This window comes from Echinops telfairi, unplaced genomic scaffold (assembly GCF_000313985.2).
Source record: "Echinops telfairi isolate 266 unplaced genomic scaffold, ASM31398v2 ScPeMD7_7;HRSCAF=31, whole genome shotgun sequence".
NCBI classification, from domain to species: Eukaryota; Metazoa; Chordata; class Mammalia; order Afrosoricida; family Tenrecidae; genus Echinops; species Echinops telfairi.
In genome coordinates this window covers 21,340,455-21,362,975 of record NW_022103904.1, presented here as the reverse complement: position 1 = coordinate 21,362,975, position 22,521 = coordinate 21,340,455, and the positions used below count along the sequence as shown (strand labels likewise).

The window sequence follows — 22,521 nt, the reverse complement described above, 5'->3', positions numbered from 1 at the left end:
GATGGGGGGCTGTGAAAAAATCTTCCAGAGGATTCACTTTCAGGATTTTTCCATTTATGCCAAAGTCCCTTACCCAGGACCCTAGAATAAGGTGACCAGACGTCCCGCTTTTGGGGGGGAACAATCCTGATTTTTGGTATTTTTAAGAAGTCCCGATTTTTGGAAAGAATGGACGACAAGCTAGGGAACGGTCTATTTGGTCCATATAGACCAAATTTTTAATCAAGAACCCACCCCCACCTCCCGGTCAATGGTGTCCCACTTTAAATCTGGTCACCTTACTCTAGAAACGTCTTCACCTGCTGCAGCCTAAAGCAGGAAGCAGACACCGAGCTCACTCAGGGGCTGGAGAGCCCTCTGGCCTTCAGCACAAATCTCACTTGATAGGGAGAATGTGATGCTTTAGGGCCCAAAGGTGGGATCCGGTTGGTTGTGCATAAGTAAAGCTAACAATCAGTGGTGCGGTTTGCTTGGGTCCTGGGTGCCTCCCTGAAACCTTCCCATTGGTGGTTGCCAAGGAACCCTCAGCTCCAGTGAGTCCTTCCCTCATGAATTATTTCCCCCACCAAGTCTTCTAGGTTCTCAGACAGGGAAGTGGGGTGCTAAGGAAAGAAGAGAACCACATGTGGGATTTAGGAGGGGAGTGGGTGTCCTGCTTTGCCATCAGGGCCCAGCTACAAAAGAAGTCATGGAAAAGTCAGGCACGTGGCTGGGCCCCAGACCTCTAAGTTCTGCACTCTGGAGAGTGTAGGCCAGGGGCTGGCTAACTTTTGAGATGGGAGAGACCATCTTGCCCCTCACAAAAACTTAAACATGATTCAGGAGCCATATATATATTTTATGAACACATTAAAGCACCAGTATCTGAATGCTATCCACCAAAGCTTGTCTATTTTACTTCAGAGCCACCTGGACGTACCCCAAAAACCCCATATATGGCTATCGAGCTACAGTCTGCCAGCCCGCGTATAGGCTGTCAGAGACATGCCGAGGGGGCCTGGTTCTTGCCACAGCAGAGCAGGGCCTGAGCTGAAGGCCCAACCCCAACCCCTCTCAGGTGTATATGCCTTCTGGTATCGCTCCTCCCCCTCCCTGGACCTGCACCCTCCGCTCGCACCATCGAGCCCGCTCTCACTGATGTCGCCTTGATGCTCAGATTGTGTCTGAGTCAGTGCTGACAGGCAGAGCAGCAGTTCTGGTCCAAGGCAGCGGAGAGGTGGGCAAGACTCCGGCACCTGACAATGAATCCAGTCAGACTGCGGGCAAGTGAATAGAGGCAGAAGCGCAGGCTCCGCTCCTTGACCTGACCTCAGGGAGCGTCAGTCACGTGTGAGCACCTTCACTGGCCTGCCCACACCAAGCCAGGGGCCCTTGGTAGGGGTTCTTGGTGTGCCATGGACTTTTCCTCCAAACCACTTTGTGACAGTGTGTCCTGAGGTGTGATGGTGGAGTCTCTCCACCGTGGACTCCTGCAGAGTCAGCCTGTATCCGTCAGATTCTCCATCTTTCCCCGGCATCTGGCCAACACCTCCCACCGAATGAGCACTCCCTCCACAGGTGCCGGATGGATGAACAGAAGGCGTAAGTACGTATCCTCAGTTCCCCTATCCACGCTCTGAATATGCCACGGATGTTCTAAAGAACGGCAGGGAAGGGGGAATGCCACCCTTTGACACATGGGCAAAACTCGTCGAATCCAACTTTTACCTATTGTCCTTCATCAACAAGATCACAATCCTAGAGCACATTTGGAGGGAGGCGGAGGCGAAGAAACGCAGAGCCATCCACGTCCGTGTGAAAACGCAATTCACAGCTACAGAAATGGAATGAGACCTCTACAGTCCCCGGACGACGGACGGTCACGACTGTCCCACCGGCAATCTTGCATGTGCTTCAAAGCACCTCCATGGGGACATGTGACCGTCTGCATCTGCAGGGGAGGAAACTAAGGGCCAGCGGGAGCGGGTCATTCATTCACCCAAGTGGAGGCGCCATGAACTCTCAGGGTCCTGGACATATCTGGTCCAAGGGCAGGGGCCCTTCAAACATGCTCCTTTCCTCTCTGACACCCCATGTCCACCCCGCCCCCGGTCTTGGCCTTTGGTCTCCACGGGCCAGAGAGGCTGGCTTCCAGCCGGAGTCCCCAATGTGTGCAAACACACTGCTCTGACCCCTCTCTCTGCAGCGACACGAGAGTGATAATGAACCAGCTGCTGGGCTGGCCGGATTCATAGCTCTCAGCACACCACAAGAGGGAAAAACACAACCCGTTGAGCGGCATCAGCGTGCTATGCATCCAAGCGACATGAAGCGAGGCAGGTCGCATAAATATTTAACCATCAGGAAGAACTGAGCCCACGCCAAAGGAACATCTGGGATAACAGCGCTAAGTGGGCGACGGGCTCTGGCAGAGAACTCTCCGTGCAGGCACAGAGTGAACCTGGCCGTGCATTCCCCAGGAGCACCTCGACCCAGGGCCTGTGCCGGTGGTCAAAGTGTTTCCTGCGCAGCAGGGCCATTTCCCAGCGCCCCAAACCAAAGGACCAGAGGACCATGGTTCGCTTGCCACTCACCTATTTTTATTTCGAAGGACAGAAACCCCCTAAGGGAGTTAATGGTGGACTGGAGAGAAAATTGGGACCTACCCTTCCCCCCATTTATCCATGCTCCCTAATATGGTAAAAACAAACAAACAAACAAGCAAACAAGCAAAAACAGACGAATGGATGTATTTAGGATTTCAGCTGCTGGCCTTCACCCAAAGACTAAGTTTGGGGAGTCCAAAGAAAACAAGCCATGCATTTGGAAGTATGGTTCTCATGAGGGTAACTTCGTGACTGACATTTGGAAAGAGACTGTCTTTTTTCCCCCCCAGAACTGATACCAGGGAGGTGGACTTCAAAGATCACAGGATCCCTGTGGGACTAATTATCTGCCTGACATTCTTCCTCTGAGCGATCCAACTGCACTGCTGAGTTCAACGTGGCTTGATCCTTGCGCTCTTTTGCAAAGTGCTACAAAGAAGACCCAGCTGTCTTGGGTGGGCTGGGCCTAAATGTTGACAGCTCCTTTCCCAGGGACACATGCTCCGTGACAAACGCTGTGCTTCACGGTGACGTGGATCCAAAAAACCAAACCAAACTCATGGCTAACGAGTGGATTCAAATCCTAGGGACTCTACAGCACAGGGCAGAACTGCCCCTGTGGGTTTCAAGACCGTAACTCTTTACGGGAGTGGAAAGCGTGGTCTTTCTCCTGTGGAGTAGCTGGTGGTGCCTAACTGCTGGCCTGGCGGCTAGCAGCCATCGGCGCTCCTCCTCCCAAAGTGCCTGCTGGGTCTTCTCAGGATGAGAGTATAGACATGCACTTGATTCCTGCTCTTCAGTTCAAGAACCTGTGACCAACCTCCAGGGAGATTCTGGGATGTGTGGACTGAGACAGTAGGGTTTCCAAGGCTGTCCCATGTGGCTCTGCTGCCATGCAGGTCCAGCAAGTCTGTGGGGTTGGCACCTTGGACCACTTCCCCTGAATGCCTGGCCTTGTCACCTCCAGAGCTACACAGCACAAGTGAGGCAACAGAAGTCATAGGGACAAATCTCACCGCTTCGTGCCAATCCTAGCTACCAAAGGATGCCCAGATGCCAACGGCTATAATCAACAATCCCAGGCTCAAACGATCAATGGTCCACACTCCACTCATACATCAGAATCACCCGGGGAGTGTTTACAAAGCACAAGTGTCCGGGTCCCTCCTCAAATCCTGGGCAAGTGTCCACATGCACAACTTCCACAAGCGAATGAACAAACGAAGTGAGCAGAGAACATCAATTTTCCAAGGACTTGTTGAAGTCCCTCCTCTGCACAATCCCCGGGTGGCGGACTCTCAGCTGAAGACCCACGGAAGTCAGGAGGAAGCGCTGCCAACACGTCGGAGGATCCCTTAATACAGACTTCCATAGTCCTGTCGAACAAGAATGTGTCCAGGGTCCCTCAGCTGTCCTCTCTCCGGACACGCACCGAGGCTCCAAAGGGGGTGTGCTACCTCCAGAAGGTCCTGCTGGCAGAAGGAGCAGGGCCAATGGCGGGACACAGAGCTAGCTGAGCAGGCTCCCCAGGCCCGAGTCAGTCATGAGCTGTGCCCAGACCTCAGCCCAGCCAGAGCCTGTGATGCAAGGCCACAAGCGTCTCTGGACTTTGGCGGGGCCTCTTGGGGAGATAGGGAAGCTCCATGGCTGCGAATGGGGCCCCGTGAGTCATGCGCGGGGGCTTTCGGGCCCAGGCCCCCAGGGACAGACCTGGCTCAGCTCTCTCTAAATTATCACCAAGAATTTGAACCATGACAGCTCAAATAGGGGAGCTCATTCATTCGACACCAGCTGGAGAATGAAATCAGCTTTCTTTGCCAGGATCAGCCCCTGGACTCCTTAGCACACCCCTCTCAAGGCTGCTCCTTTATGTCCAAGAGGGCCAGGCAGGAGCCGTGGAGAGTGCTCAGGTCAGACTGTCCAGCCATTTATGCCCCTTGCTGCTGGACAGATGGACGGACAGGGAAGTGACTACTGGGAGACTCTGCAGAGAAGACTGACCTGGGGTGGGAGGGGAGGTGAAGGAGAGGCTGATCACACGGTGAGCTGCATCCCAGACGATCTTCCACAGCCATGCCACACAGGATGAGAGTATAGACATGCACTTTGTTGAGTGGATGAATACATGATGAAATGACGTAGAGATTTTGAAGGGGGGGAGGACAGGAGAGGAGAGAAAGAAAGGAAAGAAACAAAGAAAGGACACGAGGCCACTACTCTAAGGAGAAAAACCAAGACAGACTTGCATCCCAAAGAGAACAGACTTCGGGGTTTCGAGCTGCTGACCTTGGGGTGAGCAGCCTAACACATGACCATTACTCCACCAGGGCTCCTCCTCCCATGAGAGAGGCTCCCAAGGGGAGGGCGTGCAGAGGTGGGAGGATGAAGGAATGGACTACAGGGTGGACGATGCTGACCTGGGTGCAGGGAGGGTGGAGGGCCACCGTGGGGGGAGAGAAGTTTGAAGCGGGTGGAGCAGAATACAGTGGGCGAGGGTTGAGGAATGGTTTGAACTGCTGAAGGCAGAGTGAACAGGCTGAAATGTAACCCTGCCTCCTCCGTTCACAATGAAAAACAGAAAGGGAGGGAAGCAGAAAGGGAAGGAAGGGAGGAAACAATACAGCCTGGGCGGCACCCTAATTCACCTTTGGACAGTTAGGACTATTGTAAAGCCCTTCCCTACACTGAACAAGAAACGGACCCAATTCTCCCAAGGATAGAGGACCACAGAAGTGCAATGCAGAGAAACGGGCCAAAGCAGGTAGGGAAAGGCCTACTCATCTTTGAAAGGCCATGGGTTGTCTCCTTCCCACCTGAGCTGCCCAGCTAGGGGATCCAGAGGTCCCTAAAAGGTGCCTCTAGATTCTGTTCCCAGAGTGCTCCTGAGAGAGGCCATGCACAGGAGACACAGCACCCCCTCACTCTGGTCCCATGGAGAACCCCACTCAGTGTTCACTCTTCTGTGGCCTGAGGCGTGCCCTCTGTCCCCACCCTGTGGGCATATCCAGTCACGGACACAGGCTCGGGCATCACCTGAAATGCCCTGGGACTGACCCAAGCTCTCCTCCTTGCCCACAGACAGTTGGGGTTCAGGTCATTCGGAGATGTACTTAATTATTCTTGCAGTCCCTCCTCCTATAGCATTTGATTCCTGGTCTCATTCACAACTGATACCTAGTCCATTTCTGCTCAGAATCCAGTATCCCCCAATACCTAGCACTCCCAGGGAGACACAGTATCACTCCCCCTCCTCCCGGGTCCTCTCCCCCCAGAAAGCGCTGAGGCTGGCTTTTCAAAGCCAAGCAGTACAAACTCGCTGTCTTGCCTGCCTGGCATTGCTTCCTCCTCATTTTAGTGACAATGCCCTGATTTCTCCTGCGGAATCACCTCTCCCTGATGCTTGGGTCAAGGTCCCTTAAGTGGGGAGGTTCGCCTAACACCTTTGATTGGTGACTTGGTCAGGTAGGCAGGGGGCCGACGCTGTGCTATGAGCGCTGGCCGGGGATATTTGCGAGGACCATGGAGAAACAATATGTTCTTTTGCCGGTGCTGCTAAAGTGGTAGCACAGCAGCTAGCTGAAGACCTCTGTAGTCACCTGAGGCATGTCTGTAGGACTCAGCTCTCCGAGAGATAACCAACAGTGAGAGACACAGAAGACAGAGCTCTGGCAGCAGGTTTGATCACCTGGCTCCTCTGCACCTGAAGACAATGAACCCTTTCCCGTGCTGTGGGCCAACAGACGTTCCTTCTCAGTTCAGTCAGGCTGTGTCGGGACTCTGTTGCTTTAGCACAGGCTGGCTCCACAGCCACTCTTTTATATGAACAGGGAGGTCTACGGGGGAACGTGCTGGCTCCCTTGGATGAGTCACCTAGGGTCCTCGGCACCCCTACAATTTGGAAGTTCAATCACCTCAAGGCATTGCGAACGGAGAGATTTTCCAGGCTGACATTCAGAGTTACTCCTCTGGAAATGGCAGATTCCTTTTGCCCACCTGCCGAAGTTATGTCTTTGAATGGAGTGGCGTTCTTCTCCCTGTGAGCCTTCCACTCATCCAGTTCAACTCAACTCACCTGCAAGCCCATTGCCATTTTGAATTTGGGGGGAGAGGTGCACTTTCTACACTGCCCTTCAGCTTCCAGGCCATTGGGGTAGCCCATAGGAACAGGGCTCAGCAGGGCCTTGGGCTCACGGCTGTGTGCTATGCAATTTGGTACTATTCCATTTTTGCTTCAGTTCTTGGTTCCTCTCCTCTAACCCCCCATGACTTCTCGGACTGGTGAACTAAATCTTATACTGGGGCTGTGGACAAGAGAAGAGAGTCAACATCTCATTAGAGCTTTGAGGTCCTCAGGGATTTTCTGGGCTGAGATTCAGAGAATGAGAGTCTGACAAGCGAGGAACTTTGCAAGGTCACACATTGAAAACCAGAACACAGGGCACCCAGCTCCCTTACCAGAAGCCACTCTGCTCTGCCTCACTGATGCTGGGTGAGCCCTACACAATCTCTCCCAACATCGGTGCATCCTAGATTGTATTCGCAGGCACATCAGATAACACATTAGTGTAGTCCGCACCACTCCATGATGCTTCGAAGGAGATTCGTTATGGTCGCTTTTCAATTCTGAGCTCAAGTGTAGAAAGCTTCAGGATCCTTTGGTCAGTAGTGGACTTTCTCATCATTGCTCAGACTAATACAGACACACACACACACACACACACACACACAAACTCAACGGCATTCAAGTGTCAGTAATTCCCAGTATCCACTGTCATCTTTACCAACACATCAACACACACACACACACACATTCAGATGAACACATCCATATCCATCAAACCCACTGTTTTAAATGATTTTACCTCACTGCTTCCCAGAATGGTAAAGCTCTTGCATCACGTATACTAGGGGGTCTTTTGTTTCCCAAACCATTTTATGAGAAGCTCATCCCGACGTCCCACCACTCCCCAGTTCAGCCACGTGGAGCAGTGTTGTCCAGTTGCTGCCACGGTCAGTTTCAGAACAGTCTCCTCCTTCTTGAGCGACGGGAAGCCTCCTGAAGCTCACCTGGGACTATGCTCCTGGTGAACTGACTTAGGTAAGATTAGATCTCAACTGCATCGGAGGAGGTTTTATATGCTTTCTGGTCCACCCTTTGTCACCTCCTCTCCACTTAAGAGAAACCTTGACTTCTGTGGGGAACAGAAGGATTTCTCTTAAGCTGTCTCCCCAATAATATGTAGCAGACTTAGCTGCTTGAGTATGACTGTACACTAGGCAGTCAGAGAAAGTAGGTCAGAGGTTATTCTTCTCAACATCAGCCATCTAGAGCTACCAGACTGTATAGTCTGACTCACCCTAAGTAGGGCCCATTCCCTTCTGCTATAGTTCCCTTGAAGCAGTGCCCAAAGGCAAGCCCGGGACCACTCTAAGATGACTAGGTCATCCCCCTCCTATTGCTTGTATTGCCTATGTTACAACCCCTCTCTATGACGTAGGTTGTTATCTGCTATCAGGGGGCTTGCATGCCTCCCAGGATAGCAATTGTCTGTTTTATTGTATGAGACACCAGAATGATCAAACCTGTTCAAGGATGACTTGTACTGCCCCTCTCTGTGACGCATGATGCTGTGATGTATCCCCCTAAAGTAATATGATGCATGGTTAGCAATAAATAAGGAGGCTCCCTGGTTCTGAGGGGGCTTGCTCCCATGAGGGCGGTGGATGAGAGGGCTGCTCCCGCGAAGGAGGCGGCTCCTGCTCTGGCAGCCGGGTTCCCCCCACGAGGACCACCAAGCGGGGCGGAGGTAAGCGATGCTACCATGTCATATGTCTGACTGTGTTATTGTATTATCTCTCATGCTCTCGATGACTTTACTATAATGCTTATCTATCTCAACCGTACAATTGTGCTTACTGAACCCGTGGGTAGTATTAGTAGCAGCGGTGGGGGCTGGCCCCTCACTCCCCTCTTAATTTAATTTAATACTACAGACTTCCACAAAGAACTCCATCAACACGTGACATTATCATAGCGACTGCAACTCTGTGTAGGCATCACTGTCCTTGGACACCCCAAGCCAGCCTCAGAGTCTACAGGCTCCACTGTGGTTAGGCTTCGTGCCCCTCCTGTAACATCATCCACACAAGCCCTACTACCACCCTCTGCCCATTCAGTAGAGTTGACTCCTCCAATTTCATGATCGAAGCATTGGCTCACTACTGATCAGGGCTCAAAAAATCCAAACTCACTGTCATCGAGTCAATGCCGAGTCATTGACTCCCTGTGGGTTTCTGAGACGGTAATACTGGCGGGAGTAGAAAGCCCAGTCTTTCTCCCACAGAGCTGCGGTGGTTTCAAACTGCCGACCATTCGGATCACAACCCAACGCTTAACCACTACACCGCCAGGGCTCTGATCAGGGCTCACAAAAGGAAATCCCTCTGGGGCCCATTTCTAGTCTGTCAGGCCTTGCCTGGCTCTCCCCCTACCTGCCATCAACCGGATCACCACTATCTTTATGGGCCTGAAACCAAACAAGCCCAGAAACAGAGAGGGGCTTAAGACACTCGTCCAAAAATCAGAAGGTGACAAGTCATCCCTGAGACTAGCACATGCTGAGTCACCATTACACCCACCCTCCAGCAGTTCTGAAATCCATCTCTCTCTCACACTGCCCTTTAAATGGGCAGAAAAGTCCACCCAACTCTGGTGAGGCCATCAGTTAAGCCTTCGGCCTTAGCCTGGCCTGCCGGCCCTTGACCATCATTCCCGCTGCCATCTGCCCCAGCGGTGTCTTTTGACCGTGTTTCAAAAATCCACATCCCGTGGTTAAATGTGTACCAAAGTCTGGGGAAACACTGCTTTCCAAAGAAGGTCATTTCAGCTGTCAAACCAACACTTCCTGGACTGGTTTCTCATGCGCTCCTTCTATGTATTCATTGTTCATCTATATAAAAAGCTGTGTCCTTTGGGGGTTTTGGTGTAATGTTCTCTATAGTCCACACAGGAAAGGGGTACAAAGCACGTGGTTCTCTGCTTCTCTTTCACTACTGGTGCTTTGCAGGCACTTAGACCTCGCTGCCAGGTCACGTGCCACACATTAGCTGACACACAGCGATGATTGCCACAAACCCTGTGCCCCCACCCGTCCTTATCCCCTCTCTCCTATCGTAAACCACCGATCACCGGCAGCGAGCAAAGTTAGCCTTTTGACACACTGGTAAAGTTTGGGCCCCAGCCGAGTCAGTCTTAGGATGCTCAGAGCAACGCGCCGATGTAGTTATTCATCAGGCTTCTGCTGGACACACATGACGAGGGAAGCACCGAGGACACCCCAGAAGCCGGCGGGAACACAGCACCTCTTCCTGTCAGGCAGCACGGTCAACACAGACACACACAACACTCATGGGACCGCCACCTGGGCTAGCATGCTTCTTTGGAAAATGTGACCGTTAGGGCACCCTGAGCCTGGATTGCCTTAGCCATGATTTCATTGGCCAGAAGTCCTAGCGTAAACCCACAAAGTTACAGGCGGCTCAACCAAGCCACAGGTGAACGCACAACTCGCAAACACCTCAAACATCCACAAGCAACTTTCGTCCACTTTGTGCTCGGAGCTGCACCCCTTCATCTGGCATTACAACGTTCCTTCTGACGTCCGTGCGGGCTCCTCTCACAGTAAGGTCCACGGGCAACCCTCGTAAGACCCACTTCCACTGCAAACCCGTGTGCGTTTCCCCGAGGAAATCCTATGCGTGTGGCAGCATGCGTGTAGTCCTTAACCATCTGCCATGTGTACAGCTACACTGACATTTTCAGACAGCTACGAGTTTTGTTTCCTCTTGTCTGTGTCACTCATAGGCATGTGAGTGTTGTGTTCCCAACATCCGTCATTCCCATAAGCCCTGAGGTTTCTATTTCGTAATTTTGTATAGGAAGGTATGTGTTGGGTTATTCCACTTTTTTGAAATGTTTCAATAAAGAGATTGTTCTCTTACTGAAACTGACTGAGGTCTAGGAGTAAATGTCTATGATCAGGATGCTGTGCTAACTTCATTACAGAGCATGTAGATGTGGTGAAATATCAATACTGACTCCTAGGGACAAAGCACCCAAATTGCAAGCTAAATACAGTGGGGTGGGGGAGTGGATCACGCATGTTACAGAGTGAAGGAAGCCTTTGCAAAAGCCAAGGAAATAGACAGCCTTTCTTCCACCCGCCTTTCTTTACCTGCAGCTCACAGGCCTTTTTACTGCAAGAAGTTTTGGTTTCTGTTGTCAAACAGCCTCTGAGAAGGCGTTACACTGACCTGTCATCGAGTTCTCAGATGTGCAGAGCTGCTCCCTCAGCTTCTCCACATCGTCGGGGTGCACGTGATCATAGAGGGTGCTTCCAAACCACTCCGACTGGGGCTGGTTCAGCACGGGCGTGACGGAGTCAGACACGTAAATCACCCGCCCTGTCTCCGCTGCCACCACAAACAGAAATCCATCAGCCGCCTCGAGGATGAGATGCTTCAGCTCCTGGGAAGGAAAGATGGCGGGAAGGCCACGCACTGATGCACGAAGGCCAGATCTGCTTTCTAAACCGCAACACACCAAGCTTGCAGCACCCCTGCGTGACGGCTAGGCTGTTGTGGTGGTTAGCCCTGCCCTAACTGGCCCTCGCAGGAAGAGAGGGGATTTCCTGCACCGGGTAAGCAGAACACACGGTGGTTCCCAGAAGGCTCGGGGCTGCCACGAAGTGAAGACAGCCTTGTTCACGTACTCAAACCACAGTCCTGTCCCTGGAGGACAAGCCCCCGGCACACAGTGGGTAAGCATTGTCTTGTTGTGCATACTCTGTTCAAAGGCTAATTTATGCAGAAGCACTCCCCACCCCTGGAAAACAGATTAACGTGCAGCTGAGTGAAGGCAAAATCTGGGGTGTCTGGATCCCCCAGTCCCGATGGGGGCCCAAGGATCCGTGGTTGAGAAACGTTCATCTGCTGGTGGGCAGAACATGGCCAGTAGGAATCCGCAAGCCCTCTGGCTGGGGAACTCATTTACAAGGGGATCGCACAAGCTTTTCTAAGGCACCGTGTCTTTTACTCATTCCCTTACATTGCCTTCCGCTGGTCCAGGTCCCCTAGACTTGATCTGCTTCAGAGGGTTGGATCAGCATCTTTATTTTCAGTACTATGAGGAGCTCCCCATAGTAGAAGCTGTAAAATAAGACCCCGGGATTCCTGGGAAGGCAGCGAATCTCTGACATGGAGGAAAGTAAGTGGGGGCTGCATGGTTCCCCTTCAGCACCCTAAACTCACGGCCCTCCACTTGATTCCGACTCTGAGCGACCTCATGGTTTCGGTGAATTCCGTTTTCATATGGTCTTCCGGACAAATCTCTATTCTTGGAAGGTCATTTGGGACAGAGATCCACTCTCATCACGGGCCCCTCATTCCATGAGCTTCCTCCTCAGTTTTCATCTCCTGGGAGCGGATCCCGCCTGAGCCAGGCTGGGACCCAGAGCCCACAGCCACCCTTGGCTCCCCTCTCCAGAGAAACCAACAAGAAGGGCGCCCGAGTCAAAGAGCCTCGTGTGTGGTGCTTCCCTTGAGCTGTGAAGCCTGGGGCAAGGTACTCAGCATCCCCGCTTTTGTTTCCTTTAATGAGTGGGGGGAGGTTAAGCAAGACCCTTCCTGGAAGGGTCAGACCCTCAGTAGGGGCTCACTATATGTAATCTCTCTTGTCCTTATCCAGTCACTGAGGGAAGTATGTGCAGGAGCCTTATGATTTGGGCAACTTTCTTCTCTTCCCATCCCACTCTCACTCTTTACTTACTTAAAGGTAAAGGGATCCACTGCAAATATTGGCTTGCAAGTGGTTTTGTGAAGTTCCGAAAAGACCGGTGTGCCAGTTAAATAATCTCCTGTCAACTTGAGCTAAGGGGTGAAATCTAGCATGTCAATCATGCTCTGGGTGGGCATGGCCTTCTCCTGAGGATGCTGGGAATTCCTGTCTTCCTCCCTTGAGGCAGGACACACACTCTCTGCTTGACAGATGGAGCTATGCGGATGGCAGCAAGAGCCCTGGAGTGGGAGGGGCCACGTGGAGGCCACGCCCCAGCCTGAGATGCTTCCACCACCACTGGATCCACAAGACTTTCCACCCACTGGCCTGTGATCTTCCTGCGTTTGGTGTCATTGCATGTGCTGGGTGCGTCTGAAGAGGAATTTCTAGACTGGTATTGGACATATGGGCTCATATCAGACTTATGGACTTGATCTGGACTGGGCTGGAATGTTTTCCTAATATACAATTACTCTTTGATAAAAAAAAACTCTTTCTTACACACATATGAATGTCCCTGGATTTGTTTCTCTAGCCAACCCAGACGAACACAATAGGACAAAAACCCTTTACTAACCTTGGCAGGTTATAGGTACTTAATAAATTTCTATCTGGTCAACCCCAAACCAAAACCTGTGACCATTGAGTCATTTCTAATTCAGAATGAACCTACAGCACTGAATAGGGTCCCATGGCTGTTAATCTCTATGGAAGCAGACTGCCAGGTGTTTCTGCCACGGAGCAGCTGGTGGATTCAAACCACTGACCTTTCCACTTAACCACTGCACCACCAAAACTTACCTTCCCCCCTGGTTATCTAGTAGCTCTCCGGTTGGTTCAAAGACTTCCAGCCTCCTGGTAAGCATCCTGCACTCACTGCTTTTCTGATTCTTCCCTGGCAGCACACCAGGTGGGGCTGCCCCTGCACTCCTGTGCACCGAGGGGAAGCGAAGCCTGAAGCCCGGGCTCTGTTACCACCGAGCTCCAGGTCCGCCGGGCAGACGTGACTATGTGTGCTATTGTTACTAGGTCTGCCGCCATTCCTTTCACCATGTTAATACTCGGCAGGCTCGAGTGCGTAAGAACTGTATTTTGTACTGATTTCTTATTGTGCTTCTTGGCACTATACTAAGTATATTGTTCATATCTATATAATATTTGTAGTATAATACATATAGAAAAAATATGGAGGCCTGAATATGCTCACCTCGTCAAGGGAGGAGAAGTTACCTCTGGGGCTGGCTACAGAGGATCCCTATCATGAAATCGGCTCGCCCTGTCTGCAAAAATACTCTGGCTATGGCCAGAGGCAAGATGCCCTCCTTTTCTGACGTCTTGGGTTTGCTCCAATGAATTATGCTGCCATTGGGGCAGAATGCATGATGCTTTCAAATTCCTAATCTCTCTCTCTCTCACGTTCTCTCTCGTTTACCGTAAATACAAGTTCTGGTGTTTAAAACGAAGGCAGTAGAGGAAAAGCAAAATCAGGTGACACGAAGATCTGAGACACGCTTTCTTGAAGAGTCCGTCCCAACGGACACTAGTATCTAGCCCCATTTCCCCGGGCACTTGATTTCACCTGGGGGCCCATGCCATCCTCCCCCCATCTGACTGGACAGTGTCAGGGGAGACAGGCAGAGTGAGGAATGGGGTACCTGCTCAGTCAGGAACGAAGGCTTGTATGCACCATCCGTAGACTTGTTCCCTGTGCCCCGCATGGACTTCATGTGCGAGACGGCCATGCGGAGGATGGTGAGCTTGTCCGGCTTCCGGGCCAGCGCGCTGCACGTGGGGACCATGTCCGAGAGCTCGGTGATGTACTGGGTCATCTTGTTCCGCCTGCGCCTTTCGATCTCACTGTGATTCTCTCTTCCCAGAAAGCACAGGATTGGGGGTGGGAGGGAAGAGAGAAGTATCAGACTGGGGCCTATGGTCCAGTGCCAACCCCAAGACACAGGGGCCCACTTGGAACAGCAGGGTGCTTGAAGGGCTAGGAGGCAGAGCTGGCCTTCAGATTCCTGTGTGGTGGCACACCAAACGCACTGCCATGCACCCATTGACTCCCAGCGACCCTGTGGGGCAGGGCAGAGCTGCCCCTGTGAGTGCTCGAGGCTGTAAATCTCGTTGATGGAAGCATACAACTTCATCTCTCCCCTTGGTGGGTTCCAGAGGCTGATGTGGCAGGCAGTAGCCCAATGTGCAACCCGCTCTGCCCCCGGCTCCTTGTGTGGCCAGCAAGGCATCTATAATGCCTCTGGCTCCAGCTCTGAAGATTTGCTGCAATCTCCCTGCGGCCCCATCCGTGTACCTATGCACTGTTGAAGGATCATCAAGAATCGAAGCATGACACTTGAGTAGCTGACGTTAACCCAGCCTGCTTCCAGATGAATCCTTCCATGGGTATGCCAACATCCACCTACGCCCACACGGGCATGCATACCAACATCGCTCCTGTCTGCCTTCAGACAGGGAAGCCTCGGAAAACCTTGTGCTCTGGCACCAGGAAGCAGGCTGAAGTGCCACAGATTCAGGTCGCACACAGTTGCGAACCTGCCTCTGTTCTAAGCCCAGCATGCTTTCCTCAGCGGAGTGCGCCCCTGGCTTATTAAACCGCCGAGAGCCAACTCTGAGGGGAGGGAGTGGAAATGACCGTGAGGAATCACTGAGCTAGATCCCTACCATGTGCTGTGATGAAAAACTAGCAGAGGCAAGGGTAGGATAGTTCCAACTCTGGTTGTCACCTTCGGGCTTGAACGGAGAGCAACGGAGGAGGCACCCCATTCGGCAGCACTAGGGCAAAGCCGTGGCTTGGGGCAGAGAGTGAGAGAAGGACAGTCCAGGTGTGTTGCAGGCTTTAAGGTGTCAGCCATGCTCAAGTAACGAGAGCCATGCTGCTGGCAAGAAAGCACCGACCTGGGCTGCACTGCCTCCGAACACCATCCGCATCAATCGGGCTTAACGTCTCCCGCTCCGTCGGTGGAGCAGATGTGTCTGTCATGCCTGAGTACATGCCAGGCACATATGCAAAGGCCCCCTGTGAACACTCAAACCTCGGGGAAGTGAGACGGGGGTTGTGGTCACCAAAGGAGCTGACCCACCCTGTAGAGGGAGCATCTTCTAGATGAGAGCACTGAGCCAGGCACCCCAAGGAGCAGAGTAACCCTGATTCCTGTGCATGCGCAGCAGCAGGGCTGGGTTGGAAGTAGTTTGGAGGCTGGGCCCTGGAGGCTGAGCTAGCAAGGTGCGAGATGACAACCCTCAGAGCTGGCTCACTGACATGTGGACACACAGCCAAGCGGCAGAGCAGCCACTGCTCACGGAGCAGTCACCACGGGGCGGGGACAGGTCCCCATTCCCCTCCAGGAGAGTCGACTTTCAGGAACTGGACAGAGCTGCCTGCTAGTGGGGAGGGGTGGGGGAGGTGAGGTGAGGACAGAGGCAACCCAGGGAAGGGAGAGGGTAGTTATGAGAGGGAGGGGCAGTGGTGACAAAAGGAGGGACGTGGCTTGGGATTCCTGGATTCTACGGTGGACGCAGGGATCCTTTCCTCATCAGGAAAGCGTAGGACCCAGTGCGTCCTCTCCACCCGACAGACGCCACATGACAGGCTTCCACCTCGCCGCCTGGTCAAAACAACTCCCGCTAGGCTGGCTGGCTCCCAATACCCAGAGTCCGAATTCCTCAGCCTGACTTTGGGGACCATCCTCATCAGGCGTGCCCCCCTACTTCATCCCACTTGATCCAAATGGATAGTGGACCACGGTCACTTGCCTTCACCTGCAACCCAGTGCGGTGGAGTCGATGCTGACTCACCGCGCCCCTCTGGAGGGTTTCCAAAACCATAAATCAAACCAAACCAGACTCGCGGCCTTCGAGTTGATGAAGGTCCTCAGCAACCCTACAGGAGATGGCAGAACTTGGTCCTGTGGGTTTCTGAGATTGTAACTCTCTTTACAGGAGTGGAAAGCCTCATCTATCTCCCCCGGAACGGCTGGTGCTTTAGAACTGCCGACCTTGCGGTTAGCAGCCCTACGAGTGAGCACTAGACCACCAGAGCGCCTTATGGGAACAGCCTCCTCTTTCTCCTATGGAGCACCTGCTGGGTTGGAGCCCAAACCCTTGTGGTTAGCAGCCTTATGCCTAATCATTCACTTCCAAACCCAAGCACACAAACTCACCACTCCAGACTCACAGCGACTCGGCAGGACAGGGGACGACTGCCCGAGAGATTCCGAGACTGCAACTGTTTACGGGAGTAGAAAGGCCCATCTTTCTTCCCACAGGGCGGCTGGTGGTTTCAAGCTTCAGACCTTGAGATCACAGCCTGGTGTCTGTCTGGTGGCGCAGGGAATAGGAGTTGGGCTTCTGACCACAAGGTCGACAGTTCAAAACTAGCAGCCACTCCTCGGGAGAAAGACGGAGCTTTTTTACACCTAGAAGCGGTGAAGTCTTGAAAAGTCACAGTGGCCGTTCTATCCTGTCCCGTGGGGTTGCTCTAACTCAGCATCCACTCGATGGCAGTGAGCACCATTCACTCGAGCACTCCAACGTTCCTTCCTGTCCTCAGATGTGGCTTTGTGTCAAACCTCCTGGAAGGGCCTCTGGATTCTCTTCCACCTTCCCTGCGCCCACAGCTCAGGGTAGCTTGTCACCAGTTTGCGGCTCAGGCGCATGCCTTGAGGCGCCTCCCTTCCTCTGGCCCATCCTCCCCAGCCTGTCTTCACGTAGTAGCCACACTGACTCTTCGAAAAACGTAAATGCCAGCCTTCACCGAGTGCAGGGTGCCCCAGATCCTGCCATGAGGGTCACACGACCCCCTCAGCTCCTTCCCAGGCGCCTGTTCTAGTGCACGCCCAGCGTCTGAGTCGACTTTCTAGAAGTTTCTATCATATTGCCACAGGCCTTCTTGCTTGTACCATTCCATGGGGGAGGAAGTGGGGCTGCTTGATGGGGTTCTCAACCAGAAGTCTAAAGCAATTTCGTCAATGAACCCAGCTCCTGGGCTAAGGTACATGAAGATGCTAACACCAGGGCAGCTGTTTACAAACCACTGCCTTCACTAACAAGCCCAGAGAACCGATCCAGTCGGTTCATGATTCAGGCCTGCGAGGGTTAACAGCGAAAAATCAAAATGACAGAGAGTTGTCAGCGGCCTAGCAACAAGCTTTGATAAATGGGCAGGGCAGCTGTTGGGCTCACAGAGGCACAGGGGAGCCTGCGTGTTTGTCTGGAGGGAAGGGAGAGATGGGTGGATTCATTTGGAAGGCTTCCGAGGGGTCCTGATGAGGGGAGAAGAGGAGTGGAGAAAGTCCTGTAAGACATCGTGCGTGGTCAAGCAGAGGGTCAGTCAAAAAGAGGCCCAGTGGCTGCCACACTGGACTCGCACGTAAGAACCACTGGGCGGACGGATGCTGCCGGACCAGGGGTGTTTCCTTCTGTGGCAGGTGGGGTCGCTAGGAATCAGAACTGACGCCGTGGAACCTCCCAACACAACCATGGGGGTTTCGGGAAAGACTCCAGAGGAGGCAGTAGTGCGGTTCTCTTCCACAGCGCCTCTGCGGGGCCAGGAGGACCCAGAGCCGGGCCTCGGGATGTGCCCACGGGAAGGAAAGTTCAGGAGCATGGAGGTGCCACCGCACACCCACACCGACTTAGGGTTCTTTTCTTCTTACCACAAGGACCTCGCTGTTGAATCCGCCCATCTTGATGAAGAAGGGGGAAAGGAGTTCAACAAAATCACACTCAAGACCGTCCTTCACTTTTTGGAGGGCCGTCAATTCCCATCTCCTACAGGAGGAGGAACCAGAGCCCCAGTCCAAGCAAGCGAACGAGCGAGCAGGCGCCCTGGGCGGGCAGACCCGAGACTCCGGGCACCATGCCAGGGCTGGGAGGCCTTGTGCTGGCGCCGGCACTGGGGTGGGCTGTGGCCCAAGAGGCAGCTCACAGACAAGCAGGGGCACCGAGGGTGCTTTGATGGCCTCTTCGTCCCGCTGTGCTAAGTGACCCAGAGGACAGTGGTGTGATGGGGACACAGGAGACCAGGGATGCATCCCAAGGCAGGAGAAGGACATTTTAGCTTAGACCTGAGCAAAAGTCTCAGGGACATGACTAGGAAGACCAGGGACCCACGCCACTGAATGGCCCTGACTCAGGCCAGAGGCAAAGAGGCATCTCGCTGTGTGTGTTGGCTGATGTCAAGGTGACACCATCAGAGACAATGCTAGGTCTCAGCCTGGTTGACTGCTCAGTCATGGTGCACATCTGAAAAGCCAGCACTCAGAACAGTGGCGCTGGTGGCTCCGAAGTGTCCCCCCTGCCTGTTCACCGTGCAAACTCAGACACGCATGGTGCGGGCTCGCCCCGCTCTTAAAGAGAAAGGTGGCTGATGAAACCCGAAGGGCCAAACTGGCCGTCCTCTCTGCATCGCAAGCACTTTGAGCATCTTCCTACTCAGGAATGAACTGACCGGCCCTCCAAGCGAAGATATAGGAACTAAGAATGCTGGTCAATGGCCCCCCTTTCGGATTCTGGTGGGGAAAAATCTAGGCAGGCTCCCCCTACCTTGCATACCAACAGGGATTTGATCACCATGCCGCTAACCTAAACGAAGTGGGGAACTCAGACCGAAAGATTAAGATAAACGCAGCCCCGCAGCATGGGAAGTCGGGAGGAAGGATGGAATGCACTCAAGCACAGAGGCTACACAGACCACGAGCGGAAGGACCGCCTGGGCGTGGTCAGATGCAAAGGTCGCCTCTGTCGGCCTTCCTGGTGGTTGTCAGTGCTGGCACTCGTAGTAACTTGAGAAGGTCAACAGCAAGAAACAACAACAGCCAGCAGCCCACTGCTGTGGACACTGACCCCTGGTGACCTCATGTGTGGGAGAGGACAGAGCTGTGCTCGCCATGGGGCTGTCACCGGCATATCCCTCTGCGGGCCACTGGCTGGGCTCCAAGAGTCCACTGCCAGCTTCTGCATTAGGAGTCGAGTGCAAGCCATGAACTCCTCTAAAATGTAAGGGACTATTTGGGACTGATGCCCCTGGGGGCTGTCACCTCACTAGGGAATAGGGGGGGGGGGAGCCGCACAGTGAATGGGGCCTTGGGAAGGTCACTTGGAGCTGTTCTTCGCAGACTGAGAGAAGCGGACCCTAAACCCATCAACCTGGGCTCACTGGCCAACGTCTAGACCTAAGAGGCCAGGTCAACCAGAGGCAATCAGATTTAAGGCCTGTGGGGGGATGAAATGAGGCCTTTTTCAGGAGGCCCAAGCACTAGAATTGAATCCAGGATAACAGACACGGGAACTTCTTGCAAGGTCTTCTGGGTGTTTCAGCAGAGCCAGAAAAACCCAAACCCCAATGCCTGCTACCCAGTTGATTCCAATTCCCCGTGACCCTCTTGGTTTTCAGGGCTGTGCATCTTTGTGGAAGGAGATGGCCACATCTTCTCCTGCAGACCAGCTGGTACACTGAATGACCGACCTTTCTGTGAGCCACCGAGCGTGTCAGCCACGGCACCAACCAGAATTAGAACCCAGCAAAAGCCGGCTGATTAGATGCAGCGACACGAACTACAGGCTTGGGAGTGGATGCTTGGTTGTTCCCATTACAGAAGTAATGTTGAAAAGAAAAAATGCTTCACGGTCTTCGCCTTCTGTTTTAAGGAGGCATACCACCTGCACACACATGCGTGCATCTATATATCCATATATGTAAATCACATGAAGAGTGTGGCATGTAATCCTTGTGAGTGACAGCTCTAGGAAGTCAGATCTCCCAACGAGGATTCCACTCAAGACCCCACTGTCCGCTGGTAGGAGCGGACCCCAGCTGCAGGATCAGCCACCCAGAGGAATGTTACAGTAGGTGCATGCCCCAAGCACGGTGGGTCAAACAGGTCACCGAGGGCTGGGTAGGATGGGCAAGGACTTGATGCTTCAGATTCACCAGGGTCCTCCACTACCAGCTTCCAGGAAGGCTGGTCTTCAGAGGCACCCTTTCTGGTCTCCCTGCGACCAAGGATTTATCACCACTACCATGGCGATGGGGGTGTCAGGAAAGCTGGACTACTACGTGATGCGAGGCTGAGTGCTCTCAAATCAAAGCCTCGCTCTCCAGCGCTGACCTGGGAAGAAAGGCCTGTTTCACAGCCCACCCCACACTGCTGCTGCGTCAAAGAGGCCCCTCCTCTGTGGCTTGCATGCGCCTCTTCTCCATCCTCTGGGCTCCTGATGACGTCATCTGCCCATCGGCAGGGGCCTTTCACCCAACACCTTCAACAACCTCGTGCATGAAGAGGCACACACCCCACCCTTCTACCTCTTTCAGCTTCTTCTCCAATGGCCTTCCCCTCCTCCCTGTGAGCTCAGTCAGCAGCTGCCAGGGACGTGACTTCTCACTAGTTGATCACAGCTTTCCTCGCTCCCTCAGACAGACCCCCAAAAGTAGAACTATTCTCTGACCACACACCCAGGTTCAGTCTGTGGCTTCCTCCCTTTCCTCCCAGCTTTGGCTTCACTCTGTTCCCTCTGCCGTTGGGGCAATCACTGACCTCTTCTCTTCCCCTTCTCGGCAGCACCTTACCCGCCTCAACCCGTCTGGACCCGTGTGTGTGAGGGTCTGTGAGCAACAGAAGTATACGGGATTGTTCAATGGGACTCACTCTGATGGGCCAGTCTGAGACACGATATACCAGATGGTGATGATTTCTGCCTAGGGGGACTGGCACATGCTTTACGAAGTCAAAATTTGGGACGTGACACCTGGATATTTGAATTTGGGGCCCCCTGGAGTAACAAGGAAAACTGGCTGAACAGACATCAGGGGACAGAAATCATGGCACAGCACCAGGTTGGACTGAGTCACCGACTGCCCTGGGTGCTGACACCACCCAGCCCTCCCCTGAGGGGGATCCGGACCGAGGGTTAAGTGGAGGAGCAGGAGGCAGGTCTGCACAAACCATGCTCTCACTCCTCCCTTGGGTGGCAACTGCTGGCAAGGAGGAAGGCGCCAGGGTTGATCGTTCACTCCCCCAACTTTGAGCAGCTCCAAGATACCCCTCCGCTGGCGGATCCATCACTAACCCACGGTGACAGAGGAACACAGCCCCTGGAGTCCCGTGCACGCATCCGATAAATAGCCATGCAAGGTTCATCTTCCTCTCTGGTCCGCCGCACGTCGGGGAGAAGATGTGGCCCACAGACGCCTACGTTGGAACTCGGAGTGTGTGAAATCCGACTCACTGACAGGCTTACAAGATAGCTGCCCAGGGTCTAGGATGTCTGCTTCTTCCTGATTGGCTCTAATACAATGAGCCCTTTGAGTGCCTGCAATGGGATTTCATCACAGGCACTGATCTTCAATGTCAAGCAAATGTCCCGCTTCAACTCACTTCCTCTTTATGTCCCGAGACCCTGGGCAGCATCATTTCCTGGGCCGAACACGGTATGGAATGTTATCAGAAGGGAAATTTTGATACGGAAGAATCACAAGCCATTGTTTCGTTGTGAATAGAGGCAGCTGTGTAAGGCGAGAGCGCACGAGGACTGGGAAAATGCAGCCTTATTTCCAGGCTAGCTCGGTTTCAGAGCGCTCCCCGAGATGACAAATGGATCTTGAGAACTGGGGGGACAGGCTAGCTGGCTTCTGTCTGCACCGAGGGAAAAACAATACAAGTGCTTGTCATTGAAACCCGTGTCTTACTCAGATTAGAAACTCCAGGGTCGGTAAGAGATCAATGTTCGCAATCTCATATCTCCTCTTTCACCCAGGGACCAGTGACGAAAGGAGGGGTTCCCAGAGTCAAAGTTTATCCAATGACAAGGAATGGACTCTGGGCTTGGAGGTCAGGACTCCCTGTAAAGCAATACGGTGAGTATTTCTCCAGAATTTATGAGAACATCTGTTTAATTCGGAAGCACCCTTGGATAGAAGGAACCGTAACTGAAGCCAAAGTGTTGTTGGTTATATTGCTGTTCACAGGGCTTGGTGTGGACATTCCTTCTAAAGACCTGAAGCTTTAAGGTTAAGTTGTAGCCCACATAGACAGGAGGACCGTCTCACTTGTGAGAGGCTTACAAGTTCACTGGCAACCAAGAATT

The 22,521-nt window shown here is 53.1% G+C and overlaps 1 protein-coding gene across 1 annotated transcript in view; it reads right to left on the bottom strand.

Annotated features, from left to right (window-relative positions):
• The window catches only part of ARNT2 (aryl hydrocarbon receptor nuclear translocator 2), a 162,558-nt gene that overhangs the window by 124,865 nt on the left and 15,172 nt on the right, over positions 1 to 22,521 (bottom strand). The window contains exons 3-4 of the mRNA XM_004708075.2: positions 14,076 to 14,289; positions 10,899 to 11,112 (exon numbers count right to left, since the gene is read on the bottom strand). Of these exons, the coding sequence (XP_004708132.1) occupies positions 10,899 to 11,112; positions 14,076 to 14,289 (428 nt within the window). The remainder of the gene's footprint in view (positions 1 to 10,898; positions 11,113 to 14,075; positions 14,290 to 22,521) is intronic.